Source organism: Ictalurus furcatus, chromosome 12, assembly GCF_023375685.1.
Source record: "Ictalurus furcatus strain D&B chromosome 12, Billie_1.0, whole genome shotgun sequence".
Taxonomy (NCBI): Eukaryota; Metazoa; Chordata; class Actinopteri; order Siluriformes; family Ictaluridae; genus Ictalurus; species Ictalurus furcatus.
Window position 1 is genome coordinate 29,215,336 of NC_071266.1, and position 13,927 is coordinate 29,229,262.

The following is a 13,927-nucleotide window of genomic DNA, read 5'->3' on the forward strand; positions in this document are numbered from 1 at the left end:
ATTTTACTGATTCAGATCTTTGAATCTCGGTCAGCAAAATGAACGAATCTTTATGCAAGTCATTTTGTTCATTTGAGCAGAATTAAATTAAAATGTTACATTTTCAATAGCCAAATCCCCCCCCCCCAACACATCTACTTACCCAAACTTTGATCATATTCCGAAATAAGGAAACGATTATGTAGCCAAGGAATAATTAATTCACCACTCAGCTGGATCTTCCAGTCCGAGTCGTTCATTCTTTTGTCACGTGACAGTTCAGGTCAGCGCCTTGGTTAAGTAGGTCATGAAGCAGTATATGGTATACACGAGTTGGGGCACTGGTAAGGACCCTGGCTCACTACACATTGGGACACTGATAACTCCATTTCTGGCGACATGACTACTTACGCGCATTGTAAAACATCACCAAAAATAAAAACAATTAAAACTACTTACATTCTATGTGTCATAAATGGGTTAGCTTAGTCACACGCATTTCTATCATGATACACCAAACAAGTTCGTAAACAAGTTAGTGCATTCAAAAAAAAAAAATCATTCAACACTTAAAAATTTTAATTGTTAATGTAAGTAATCATTTGAGAGCTACAACAAAGATTACAAGTTCCTTACATTTGTAGTCAGCAGTTGGCTGAGGGTTCATTCGCCCTTGTTTTCAAGCTGAGAGGCTTCAGAAAGCATGACATCCTTTCCAATAAGGGAACATAGTGAAGATCAATGCACCCTGGTTTGTGTAGCGTGTTGTGGGATTTTCGTTTTATGGATTTTGCACTTGAGACAGCCCATAAAATGGCCGATACCCTGATCAGTGCCCTGCACTACTGAACTATGGAGCTGGTGTTGTGAATAAAATCAACCTTTTTAGCCTAAGTCAAAAACTTCAGAGGCAGAGAGTTTAGTAGATGTCAAAAAGTAAATAAATTTTAGTGAAAACCAATAAAGTGAGACAGTCTGCAGAAAGTCCGAATTATACATACACAAGCATGTCTTTATATACCTCCCTGAAGCAGTAAAATTATCCCTAGGTGTGGCATTTACCTTTTCTTTTTAGAACAGACCAATCTCCATTGCCTTAACTAATTATTCACATTCATGTGATACCTTATATTTGTGGCGCATGCATAGCCAGTTGCATGTTCTTTAAAAGTTTTTTACCAGACCCGGGTTAATACTATGTCACATAATTCATTCCATAGCCTCATCTTGGTACCCTTTCTTTGAACTCTTGTCTCTTCTTATGTTACTGATTTGCAAGCCCAGGGGGCCCAATTCAGAAACCCAGTTCTGGAATGTGTCTAATTTACTGCCACAAAGTGAAGCTGTGTTTAGACAAACACAGGTTCTTACTTTAAGTAGTAATTCTAAATGTAGGTTACATATTGAGTGCACTTCATTAACATATCCAAAAGTTAGTTGTACATCTTGATTACAATTCATAAATATTTTCTATACTGGTTCCAGACATCACACCCTGCAACAACTCATTTCAGGGAGGTAGCTCCACCACTCTTGCAACCCTAGGTCCCCCATATCCATCCATCCATCCAACTTCTACCGCTTACTCCTTTTCAGGGTCACGGGGAACCTGGAGCCTACCCCAGGAAGCATCGGGCACAAGGCGGGGTACACCCTGGACAGGGTGCCAGTCCATCGCAGGGCACAATCACATACACACTCACACACCCATTCATACATTACGGACACTTTAGACACGCCAATCAGCCTACCATGCATGTCTTTGTACTGGGGGAGGAAACCGGAGTACCCGGAGGAAACCCCCGCAGCACGAGGAGAACATGCAAACTCCGCACACACATGGCCCTGGCAGTAATCGAACCCCGGACCCTGGAGGCCCCCCATATACACTCGTTTTTAATTATTTTTGACAGTCTCAATGCTAATAGCTAAAAGCTAAATGTGACATTACAATGTGTACTTAATATGTACCATTATATTATGTTATTCAACTCATTTAGTGTTTTTATTCCATTACAACTTTAAGCAAGTCTACAGAGAGAGTAATACGGCTGTGAAGGTGGTCAGTAGGACCTGCTCCATATGATATTTTTACCTTACAGATTCTACATTCTGCCTTTGTGTTTTGTGATCTGATGGATTTATGTTAGAGCACTTGTGTCTCCTTAATGAATTTGCATATCTATAGCTTTGTCCACAGTGTCCGCAGAGGTACGCGTTCTGTCCTGTATGACTCTGCTGGTGGCTGTGGAAGGCCCTCTGGTCACGAAAACGTTTCCCACACTGTTCACAGTGATACGGCTTCTCTCCCGTGTGAATGAGCTGGTGTTGTTGGAGAGTACTCTCTTGACTAAAACTCGTCTCACACTGTCCACAGTGATATGGCCTCTGTCCTGTGTGAATGAGTACGTGTCGTTTGAGATGGCTCTCTCGTGTAAAAGTCTTCTCACACTGTCCACAGTGATACGGTCTCTCTCCTGTGTGAATGCGCTCGTGTCGTTGGAGATGACTCTGATGAGTAAAACTATTTCCACACTGGGAGCAGTAATATGGCCTCTCTCCTGTGTGAATGCGCTTGTGTTGTCGCAGGGTACTGTGGCAAGCAAAACTCTTCTCACACTGTCCACAGTGATACGGCTTCTCTCCTGAGTGAAGGCGCTCATGTTGTTGGAGAGCACTCTGGTAAGCAAAACTCTTCCCACACTGTTCACAGTGATACGGCTTCTCTCCTGTGTGAATGCGCTCATGTTGTTTGAGATGACTCTGACGAGTAAAACTCTTCCCACACTGTGAGCAGTGATACGGTTTCTCTCCTGTGTGAATGAGCTCGTGTCGTTGGAGATGACGCTGCTGACTAAAACTCTTCCCACACTGTCCACAGTAATACGGCTTCTCTCCTGTGTGAACACGTTTGTGCCGTTGGAGATTACCCTGACTAGTAAAACACTTCCCACACTGTCCACAGTGATACGGCTTCTCTCCTGTGTGAACACGTTCATGTCGTTGGAGATTACCCTGACTAGTAAAACACTTCCCACACTGTGAGCACTGGTACATCTGGAAAACACAAAATTATTCAAGATGCTTAAACCATTTTAGATTGTCCACATGTGGTTATGGAATTATTACTGGAAATGTCTCCTACAATACTGTAATACAGCTTTCACCATCCAATCACCCAACTTTAATGTCTGTAACACCCTGAATTTTATGGATGCAAATGCAGACAGAGCTGCTAAATTAATAAAAATATCTAGATAAACATAAAATAGTTAGAAATTAAATTTTAACTGTTCATAGTTATATTTAAAGTAACAGAACATTCTTAATTCTTGTGTCTTCAAGAGGGAAAACTCTTGTGTCTCATTCATTTCAAGAGGGAAAACAAGTGAGGATGGTCAGGGAACAACTGTTATTTACAGCTGCTATAACGTAATTGATAACAGGAACTCACTCCAGTGTCTGGAAACTTACTTTCTACCAAGCGTTAACGCTCCTTCCATAAACACTAAATAATGTTATCAGGCTTCGATTATGTGGAGCCTTTGCCAATGAAATCTCTGTAAATGAGCTGTTATAGGAATAATAACATTAGAATGTCCAAAATATTCAGAACTTATACTATGGTATAATTATTCTCTGAGAGAGAGAGAGAGAGAGAAAGAGAGATGGACTGTAAATGTGATTGGTGTAGTTAGCAGAAAGAGAGACCAACAGAATCTGTCTCTCTCTCTCTCTCTAAAAATAAAAAAAAAAAAACAGCCAAAAACCATTTCTGGTATAAAATTTGCAAGCCACGGGGAGCCGCTATACAGGAGACTCCTGGAACTTCGGGAAGAGGTGGGATGTCTCATACACAGCGGTTGGCAAAGCTTTGTTTGCTAGTAAGGGAGCTAATTTTATTCTTCCACATAAAAAAAAAAAAAATAGCTCACCCTTTTTATTATATATGTTTCTTTAGGTGTGAATGCACTCCGGCTTGGAAACTTTACAGACTGCAGTCACTATGTGACATAATTTCATTAATTAATTTTTAAAAATCAAGAAAATAATCAAGAAAATATTTTGCTTTTGTTGTGAAGTTATTTCCCCTTCAGGTTCCTGCAGGACACAAACACTCACCATGTCCTGCAGAACTTCATCTCTATCCTGCACAACAGTTCTGCAGAGTGTAATTCAAGCTCTTTTTATTGAGCCAGACCATTTGGCTCAGCAATAATAGCCAGCTCTTTTGGCTCCCAAACGGCTCTTCATTTAGGACCACTTCTGGTTTCAGCCAAATTTAGCAATATTTTGACCTATGATTAGTATGTGTGCACATATCACTTAAATTATTTAATATAATTATACTAAACCTTTAATTATACATAAATTTGAATTATGTTTAGCTTAAAAACATCAAACATTATTACACATGCACATTGAATGTTTTATTAATATTGAACTATCCAAAACACAATCCGTTCCAAACAGATCACACTCACTGCGCTGTTGGACGTACAAGTTAATACGGCTGTGAAGGATGTCAGTAGGACCTGCTCCATATCATATTTTTACCTTACAGATTCTATGTTCTGCCTTTGTATTTTTACAGGAAAATGAGCTGAAAATCCTGTAGAATAACACCATAATATTCCTGTATGTTTTTTGCAGTATTGTAATGGTTATTTAATTATAAATACGTTCTCAGAGTTTAAAAACTAAAAGAGAAATCAGACACATGACTAAACTTTACCTTTGAGCCAGTAGCAGCAGGAGTCTGTGGAGATTTTCCTAAAGAGCGGCGTCTGGACTCTGATTTCATTATAAGAGGTGTAAAGAATCAGGACACTGGAAGAAAAAATACAGAGATTCATGACTCCAGAATCTCCACTAACCTGTTAACCGAGCAGCTCAGGTGGTAAGTTTCAGATGAACTAACCTTTAGTGATGTTACGCAGATCCGAAGCGCTCTTTCACATGAAAATGTGAGTCCAAGCGTGTGTTGTTCTTGTTCTTCTTCTTCTGCTTCTGCTTCTTCTTCTTCTTCTTCTTCAGAGGTTTATTGGTGGTTAGCAAACCGGCATTGGTGAATTATCGCCACCAACTGGACAGGAGAGTGGAGCACCGAAAGGAGGTTAAACATTTGTACAATTCCTGGCAAAAATGATGGAATCACCACACTTAGAGGATGCTCACCCAGATTTTTTACTTCGTAGCAAATAAACAAATCACAGATATGACACAAAATTATATTTTGTTTAATAGCTTAAACATACCTAAAACAAATTAAATGTAATTATATTTATAAATAGCATACATTTTCCAGATAAAGTAGAGGGGACAAAATATGGAATCATCAACATAAAACAAATCACAATTCCTACTTTGTTACTCCTGTTCAGGATTTTATGATGACTTGAATTCTTTGAGGCATGGACTTCACTAATGAAAAACCATATTCTCCACCAAGCTGGTTCCAATTTTCTCGAATAGTGCTTGACAGATCAGATTTGCAGGATGGGACCTTGTCGTAGACCAGTTCTTTACTTTCCACCATAACATTTCAATTGGATTGAGATCCAGACTATTTGCCGGCCATGTCATTTTGTCGATGTGTCTTTCCTGAAGAAAAGCTTTAACACTTTTTGCTCTGTGGCAAGAGGCATTATCATCCTGAAAAATGACTTCACTGTCACCAAATCTATTTTCTATCAATGGAATGAGAAGTGTCCAAAATTTAATTGTACATCTGTGCATTGACTGTTGGTCTCCCCTGGTACTTTAACTGACATGCTAACCCATATCATAAATGAGTGGGTGTATGTGATTGTTATGAGATATTACAGACTGCCTCTAAATAGATTCCACTCCAGATTCAAGTTGTAGGAAAAAGCTCTGTCCTGGTGCTCTGCTTCTTGGGTTTCTCATCCCTCGGGGGCCAGTCACAGTCACTGAGGATGGCTCCATATGGACAGCATGCGGGACACACTTGGAGGCCATGGGGATGGCATTGGACTGCAATTGATGCGAGCAGCTTTGATGCAGTGTCTTGGGACTGCAGGTGCACAAAGAGACTTTGAGCTCCGGCCTCTATCAGTGGACAGTTTGTGACTTCGTCAGAACAGATTTCATGTTGAGACTGTGGTGAATTTCCTGATGTGTGCACAGTGGCACTCTTTGTTTTCTCATGTGGCGTACAGTTGTATAGGGGAGTTGTTTGTGGTTGCACTGTCCGGTGTCACCCAGATTAGGACGGGTTCCCTTTTGAGTCTGGTTCCTCTCCAGGTTTCTTCCTCTTATTGTCTCAGGGAGTTTTGCGTTGCCACCGTCGCCATTGGCTGCTCGTTAGGGATAAATTGATCAATTTAAAATTTAGATCTGAAATGTATATATTTCTATAAAGCTGCTTTGTGACAATGTCTATTGTGAAAAGCAATATATAAATAAAACTGAATTGAATAGAATTGAATACGCTTTTTTACCCCATACCCGTGTTTTTTCATTAAAGTTTGAAAATGTTAAAAAAAAAAAAAAAAACTCCTTCCATTTGTCAGTTTGTAGTTTTTTTTGGGAACTCTATATTAGTTTAGAATGGACTCAAAAGCTTTAGTTACCTCAGGCATATTTGGATAAAATATCTATACACATCATAAATTTCACATTATCATTACTCTCTGACAACAAAATCAGCTTACCATTGTTCATCGATGTTCTTTACAAAAACCTTGTTTCTTTTAAACTTTGTAGATGCTGGTCTGCTAACCAGTTTTTATTTCAGCATCATTAACTCTCATCTATTTGTTTCCACAACAGCTCTCTACAAACTCTCAGCGCCACCATACAACCCAGGGTCTAACGGCGTATAATATATATTGTTCATCAATCGTTCAGTCATTTTGGAGTGTTAAGACAAGAATGATGAAACTCAGGTATAGAATGATTAACATCTTTATGTGCCTAATTGATTTTTTATTGCCATAGAGTGAAGCTGTTTTAGACAAACACAAAGCACTTAATGTACACATTTCGAATTATCCCTGCTGTGCAGAGGTACGGACTGACACAGAAAACAATTAGGGCAACTGTTTAGTAAGACACAGATTTCTTCTAATTCAATACACACTTATAACTTGATCAACACGTGTACTATGGATTTAGATAATGCTTCCCACAAGTAAGTCTAAACTGTTGTGTATACATTGGGTGTACACACCAGATTAGACCTGATTTACATATCCAAACATTAGTAAACTTTGTAGTTACACAGATTGATTACATTTTTATATCCTATACCAACATTTTCCTTTCTAAGCAACTTTACAATACGTATATGGTTACACAGTTTAAAATGCTTATACACGAGTAGTTTTGCATTCAAAGGGTTCAGCAAACATGAGAGAAAAAACGTATTGATAAAAAAATCCCAATTTATGGTAAAATTTGCACGTTGTTCATAAATATTTATAGTCAATAAACATCTATATCAACAGGAAGATAATTAGTCAAAATACTTTGATCGTTGACTCTCAGTTCATCAACTTTTTGGAGAGCAGAGGTAAACTCAGTCTTCAGGCTTTTCTTGCAGTGAGAATAGACATTTCCCATGTATGTGGCTGTTCAGCGGGTTCCAGAGATGAGTGAACGGTCCAGTAGTCCATCGTGTCTTCATACACCTGGTCACTGCAAATTTCTCATGTTTTTGTCTTCGACATCATTCAGAACAATTTTGATGTGAGGCTCATCTCACCATTCACAGATGATGGCTTCAGGGATACCTTGAATTTTTTCCAGGGATGGACTGTGTTTGATAGCACACGATTTCAGACCTCCAGCCAACGTGTATTTCAACTGTGTGTGTTGGAGTTGACTCGGTGATCAATCACACAGCCGTAGCAGTTGTATTTCAGATCTTGATCAATAATTCTGTCCAACAGTTCTCCCGACACTACACAGATGATGGCTAGCACGGTGATGGTTATGCACCTGTCACTTTCATCATGTGTTGACAGATAGGTTAAATTTCTTTTTCCGAGGGCTTAGCTGATGTTTTTGCAGTCTTCAAACCCGAACTGGTCACATCATTATCCAAGGTAGCAATCGAGCTGTAAAAATTGGTTCTGAATTCATGGGCCATAATGATTTTTTGATGCTCAGAAGGCTTTTGACTCAATATGTAGGCAAACTTTTTTTATATATACATCATGTGGAAGGAGTCTTGGGAGGAAGTGGGGTTTCTGGTCAGTCTTAAAAGAGTAGTAACATGATGGCCTCAGAAGAGTCTATTGTTACTTTTATTTCTACCCTTTATTTTTTCTTCCTAATTTAAAAAAAAAAAAAAATTCGTCTAGTTGTTTGAAGTAGTTTTGTAACTGTAACAGTCCTATCATTTAGATAAGTTTTTTAACATCTATAGGTTGTGGGAAAACTCCTAAGAACATTAACATTTGACCTACACCTGCAAAATTAAGATTGATGGTGAGTACATACGTATGTATGTACAGTTCCCTCCACTAATATTGGCACCCTTGGTAAATAAGAGCAAAAGAATGCAGTAAATTGCAATGCCTTCTTTCTATACGGCCTATCTGTTGCTTAGAGAGTGAAGTCCCATGGGAGAGATTACAGACATATAGATCTTAACCCAGTCCCATCTGGGGTGCCAAATGCTGGCCCAAATTTAGCCTATTACCCAAGACACTTCAAATTCAACATAGAAGCAAATACTCACATCTGTGAACCCAGTTGGAGATAGAAAAAAAGACACCAGCCGTGAGTGAGAAGAAGCAAGGGTCCAGATTTTATTTCCACCTCACGAGATCCACACCAATGAGAATTCTCAGAAGTGATCTGACACCTGGAGCTCAAGCTCCAGTATTTATACTGTATTTACACAGTAGATAACCAATATATTTTAGAAAGACTATGATTTCAATACCAATAGGGTTAAAAAGAGCTCAACTACATTACCATGATGTTTAAGAAAAGGCTTATCAAATTTACCATGATGTTTTGAAAGAGGACTTTCTGACTACCATTAGGATTGAAAGTGGGAGAGAGAGAAAACAATTATAGAGAGACCTTAGTCTCATGTTGTTATCTCATAATGTCATGTGTGTGCGTTGGGGCCTTTGTGTGTGTTATGTCTGCACGCCCGCCCTTGACTGTACGAGAGTGTGTGTGTTTCTCAGCCTGCCCTCCTCAGCTCTTATATTTCTCTGTGACTAACAAACCATAGTGTGTAACTCTTAAAGATCTTAAAGTGTGAATCCAACCAGTCCTGTGAATTTTCAATCAAATTACATATTACTCATACTAGGTCTCCCTCGTGTTTATTTCATGTCATTTTATCCACAACAAAATCTTAATTGTTCTTAATTAAGATTAAGGTCTTAATTGTTTAACCTTTTCATCTTTTGTTTTTTTTAAAAAAAATAAAAAAAATCACAAAAATTCTCTGCTCTCATGGATATCAAACAATTGCAAACAAAACAGGTTTATCGAACAAAATAGTATTTACTGAATATAGATGTGCAACAATTATTGGCACTTTTTAGTGAATAATTTGTGCTACCTTCCTTTGCTGATATAACAGCTCTGAGTAATGCCTGATGAGGTTGGAGAATATATGCCAAGGGATCTGACCGTTCCTCCATACAGAATCTATCCAGATCCTTCAAATTTTGAGGTCCACGCTGGTGGACGCTCCTCTTCAGTTCAATCCACAGGTGGGCTATGGGACTGGGATGGTCATGGCAGTAAATCTGAAAACTATATCAGTAACACTGGGCTCAAGGGATCATGGATTGGACACCGTTCCATCAGAGCATGTTCAAAAGGTATATATATGGGTGTGGTGGTTAGGCATCCCCAGACTTTTGGCCATATAGTGGAGTTAAATGGACGCTGCAAAGAGTAACTTGGACCAGAATTATCTCTTCAAATTGCCTGTAAACACAACCATCTTCTGTTGGCTTGAAAAGGTGTCCAATTCGATAGTATGCACAACACATTTTACACAACAAATTCTAGCTCGCATTTAAAGATCAATTAAAGTAGGGATCCCCATTGGTTAAATAAATGTATTGGTGTACTGCATTCTTGGTATTGTCGCATTCAGGTGAAACCAGGAAAATGACCTATGCCAGAATTTATCTGAGAAAATTAAAAACGTATCTTAATTTAACGAATTCACGTGTCAAGATCTGATGGCTTTATGTTAGGAGCACTTGTGTCGCCTTAATGATTTTGCATAAGTATAGCTCCGTCCACATTGTCCGCAGAGGTACGCCTTCTGTCCTGTATGACTCTGCTGGTGGCTGTGGAAGGCCCTCTGGTCACGAAAACATTTCCCACACTGTGAGCAGTGATAGGGCTTCTCTCCTGTGTGAATGAGCTGGTGTTGTTGGAGATGACTCTCTTGACTAAAATTCTTCTCACACTGTCCACAGTGATATGGCCTCTGTCCAGTGTGAATCAGTTCGTGTTGTTTGAGATGGCTCTCTCGCGTAAAAGTCTTCTCACACTGTCCACAGTGATACGGTCTCTCTCCTGTGTGAATGCGCTCGTGTCGTTGGAGATGACTCTGACGAGTAAAATTATTTCCACACTGGGAGCAATAATATGGCTTCTCTCCTGTATGAATGCGCTCGTGTTGTCGCAGAGTACTCTGGTAAGCAAAAGTCTTCCCACATTGTCCACAGTGATACGGCTTCTCTCCTGTGTGAAGGCGTTCGTGTTGTTGGAGAGTACTCCGGTAAGCAAAAGTCTTCCCACATTGTCCACAGTTATACGGCTTCTCTCCTGTGTGGATGCGATTGTGCCGTTGGAGAGTATATATTTGGGTAAAACTCTTCCCACACTGTGAGCAGTCATATGGCCTCTCTCCTGTGTGAATGCGCTGGTGTTGTCGGAGAACACTCTGATGAGTAAAACTCTTCCCACAATCTGAGCACTGGTACATCTGGAAAACAAACAAAAAACATTCGAGATCATCTCCTTCATTTTAAAAGAGGGAAAACAAGTGAGGATGGTCAGGGAACAACTGTTATTTACAGCTGCTATAATGTAATTGAGAACAGGAACTCACTCCAGTGTCTGGAAACTTACTTTCTACCAAGTGTTAACACTCCTTCCATAAATGTTAAATAGTGCTATTAGGCTTCGATTATGTGGAGCCTTTGAGAATGAAATCTCTGTAAATGAGCTGTTATGGGAATAATAACATAATAGAATGTCCAAAATATTCAGATCTGTGATGTTATTGGAAAGTTGATCAACACCTTCTGAATTTAACTGTACTATGGTATAATTATTCTGCAATGCACTGTACTCAGAACGCCCAACTGTCCACACAGAAAAGTGCAAAGGGACAGTCATTTATCTCAGAATTCTCCTTCGGGAACGCAGGGAACATCCACCGAGCCCAATTTCTGTGACCTAAACAAATCACACCAATATATTCATTACATACACATCATTCTCTACATGCTCAAATATAATTAATATGCACTTGTGAAAAGGTGTTTTAACAGCTTTGTACTTAACGTAATTCCATTTATTTCAGCCCAAGTTTACTAATGTCAAAACCACTGTGAATGTTCATTTTAATCTGTCCTGTTAAACCGCTGTATGGTCTTGGCCACCGTGCTGCAGCTCAGTGTCAGGGTCTTGGCAATCTTCTTATAGCCTAGGCCATCTTTATGTAGAGCAACAATTCTTTTTTTTTTTTTCCAGATCCTCAGAGAGTTCTTTGCCATGAGGTGCCATGTTGAACTTCCAGTGACCAGTATGAGGGAGTGTGAGAGCGATGACACCAAATTTAACACACTTGCTCCCCATTCACACCTGAGACCTTGTAACACTAACAAGTCACATGACACCGGGGAGGGAAAATGGCTAATTGGGCCCAATTTGGACATTTTCACTTAGGGGTGTACTCACTTTTGTTGCCAAAAAAAAGTGAAAAGTCCAGTGAAATCTTAAACCCTAAAGACAGCTGGTTTTTGACACTAGACAGTGTGGTAGTTGTGTAAGCGCACACCAGCACGAGAATACAGAAGTTCTGATAGATGGACTGTTGTTACCCAGGCGCAGGTGAAAAGTGATCTATTTATTTTTCCTTCATAGAATTCCTGCGGGTGTTTCTCAGAGTTTAAAAACTAAAAGAGAAATCAGACACATGACTAAACTTTACCTTTGAGCCAGTAGCAGCAGGAATCTGTGGAGATTTTCCTAAAGAGCGGCGTCTGGACTCTGATTTCATTATAAGAGGTGTAAAGAATCAGGACACTGGAAGAAAAATACAGAGATTCATGACTCCAGAATCTCCACTAACCTTTTAACCGAGCAGCTCAGGTGGTAAGTTTCAGATGAACTCACCTTTAGTGATGTTACGCAGATCCGAAGCGCTCTTTCACATGAAGATGTGAGTCCAAGCGTGTGTTGTGCTTGTTCTTCTTCTTCTTCTGCTTCAGAGGTTTATTGGTGGTTAGCAAACCGGCATTGGTGAATTATCGCCACCAACTGGACAGGAGAGTGGAGCACCGAAAGGAGGTTAAACATTTGTACAATTCCTGGCAAAAATGATGGAATCACCACACTTAGAGGATGCTCACCCAGATTTTTTACTTCGTAGCAAATAAACAAATCACAGATATGACACAAAATTATATTTTGTTTAATAGCTTAAACATACCTAAAACAAATTAAATGTAATTATATTTATAAATAGCATACATTTTCCAGATAAAGTAGAGGGAAAGAAATATGGAATCATCAACATAAAACAAATCACAATTCCTACTTTGTTACTCCTGTTCAGGATTTTATGATGACTTGAATTCTTTGAGGCATGGACTTCACTAATGAAAAACCATATTCTCCACCAAGCTGGTTCCAATTTTCTCGAATAGCGCTTGACAGATCAGATTTGCAGGATGGGACCATGTCGTAGACCAGTTCTTTACTTTCCACCATAAAATTTCAATTGGATTGAGATCCAGACTATTTGCCGGCCATGTCATTTTGTCGATGTGTCTTTCCTGAAGAAAAGCTTTAACACTTTTTGCTCTGTGGCAAGAGGCATTATCATCCTGAAAAATGACTTCACTGTCACCAAATCTATTTTCTATCAATGGAATGAGAAGTGTCCAAAATTTAATTGTACATCTGTGCATTGACTGTTGGTCTCCCCTGGTACTTTAACTGACATGCTAACCCATATCATAAATGAGTGGGTGTATGTGATTGTTATGAGAAATTACAGACTGCCTCTAAATAGATTCCACTCCAGATTCAAGTTGTAGGAAAAAGCTCTGTCCTGGTGCTCTGTTTCTTGGGTTCTCATCCCTCGGGGGCCAGTCACAGTTGCTGAGGATGGCTCCATATGGACAGCATGCGGGACACACTTGGAGGCCATGGGGATGGCATTGGACTGCAATTGATGCGAGCAGCTTTGATGCAGTGTCTTGGGACTGCAGGTGCACAAAGAGACTTTGAGCTCCGGCCTCTATCAGTGGACAGTTTGTGACTTCGTCAGAACAGATTTCATGTTGAGACTGTGGTGAATTTCCTGATGTGTGCACAGTGGCACTCTTTGTTTTCTCATGTGGCGCACAGTTGTATAGGGGAGTTGTTTGTGGTTGCACTGTCCGGTGTCACCCAGATGAGGACGGGTTCCCTTTTGAGTCTGGTTCCTCTCCAGGTTTCTTCCTCTTATCGTCTCAGGGAGTTTTACGTTGCCACCGTTGCCATTGGCTGCTCGTTAGGGATAAATTGATCAATTTAAAATTTAGATCTGAAATGTATATATTTCTATAAAGCTGCTTTGTGACAATGTCTGTTGTGAAAAGCACTATATAAATAAAACTGAATTGAATAGAATTGAATACGCTTTTTTACCCCATACCCGTGTTTTTTCATTAAAGTTTGAAAATGTTAAAAAACTCCTTCCATTTGTCAGTTTGTA

The 13,927-nt window shown here is 39.5% G+C and overlaps 1 protein-coding gene across 1 annotated transcript in view; it reads right to left on the reverse strand.

Annotated features, from left to right (window-relative positions):
* Nucleotides 1–565: 565 nt before the first annotated feature.
* The window catches only part of LOC128615629 (zinc finger protein 850-like), a 48,616-nt gene continuing 35,254 nt past the window's right edge, over nucleotides 566–13,927 (reverse strand). The window contains exons 12-13 of the mRNA XM_053637856.1: nucleotides 10,250–10,905; nucleotides 566–3,036 (exon numbers count right to left, since the gene is read on the reverse strand). Of these exons, the coding sequence (XP_053493831.1) occupies nucleotides 2,071–3,036; nucleotides 10,250–10,905 (1,622 nt within the window). The 3' untranslated portion in view covers nucleotides 566–2,070. The remainder of the gene's footprint in view (nucleotides 3,037–10,249; nucleotides 10,906–13,927) is intronic.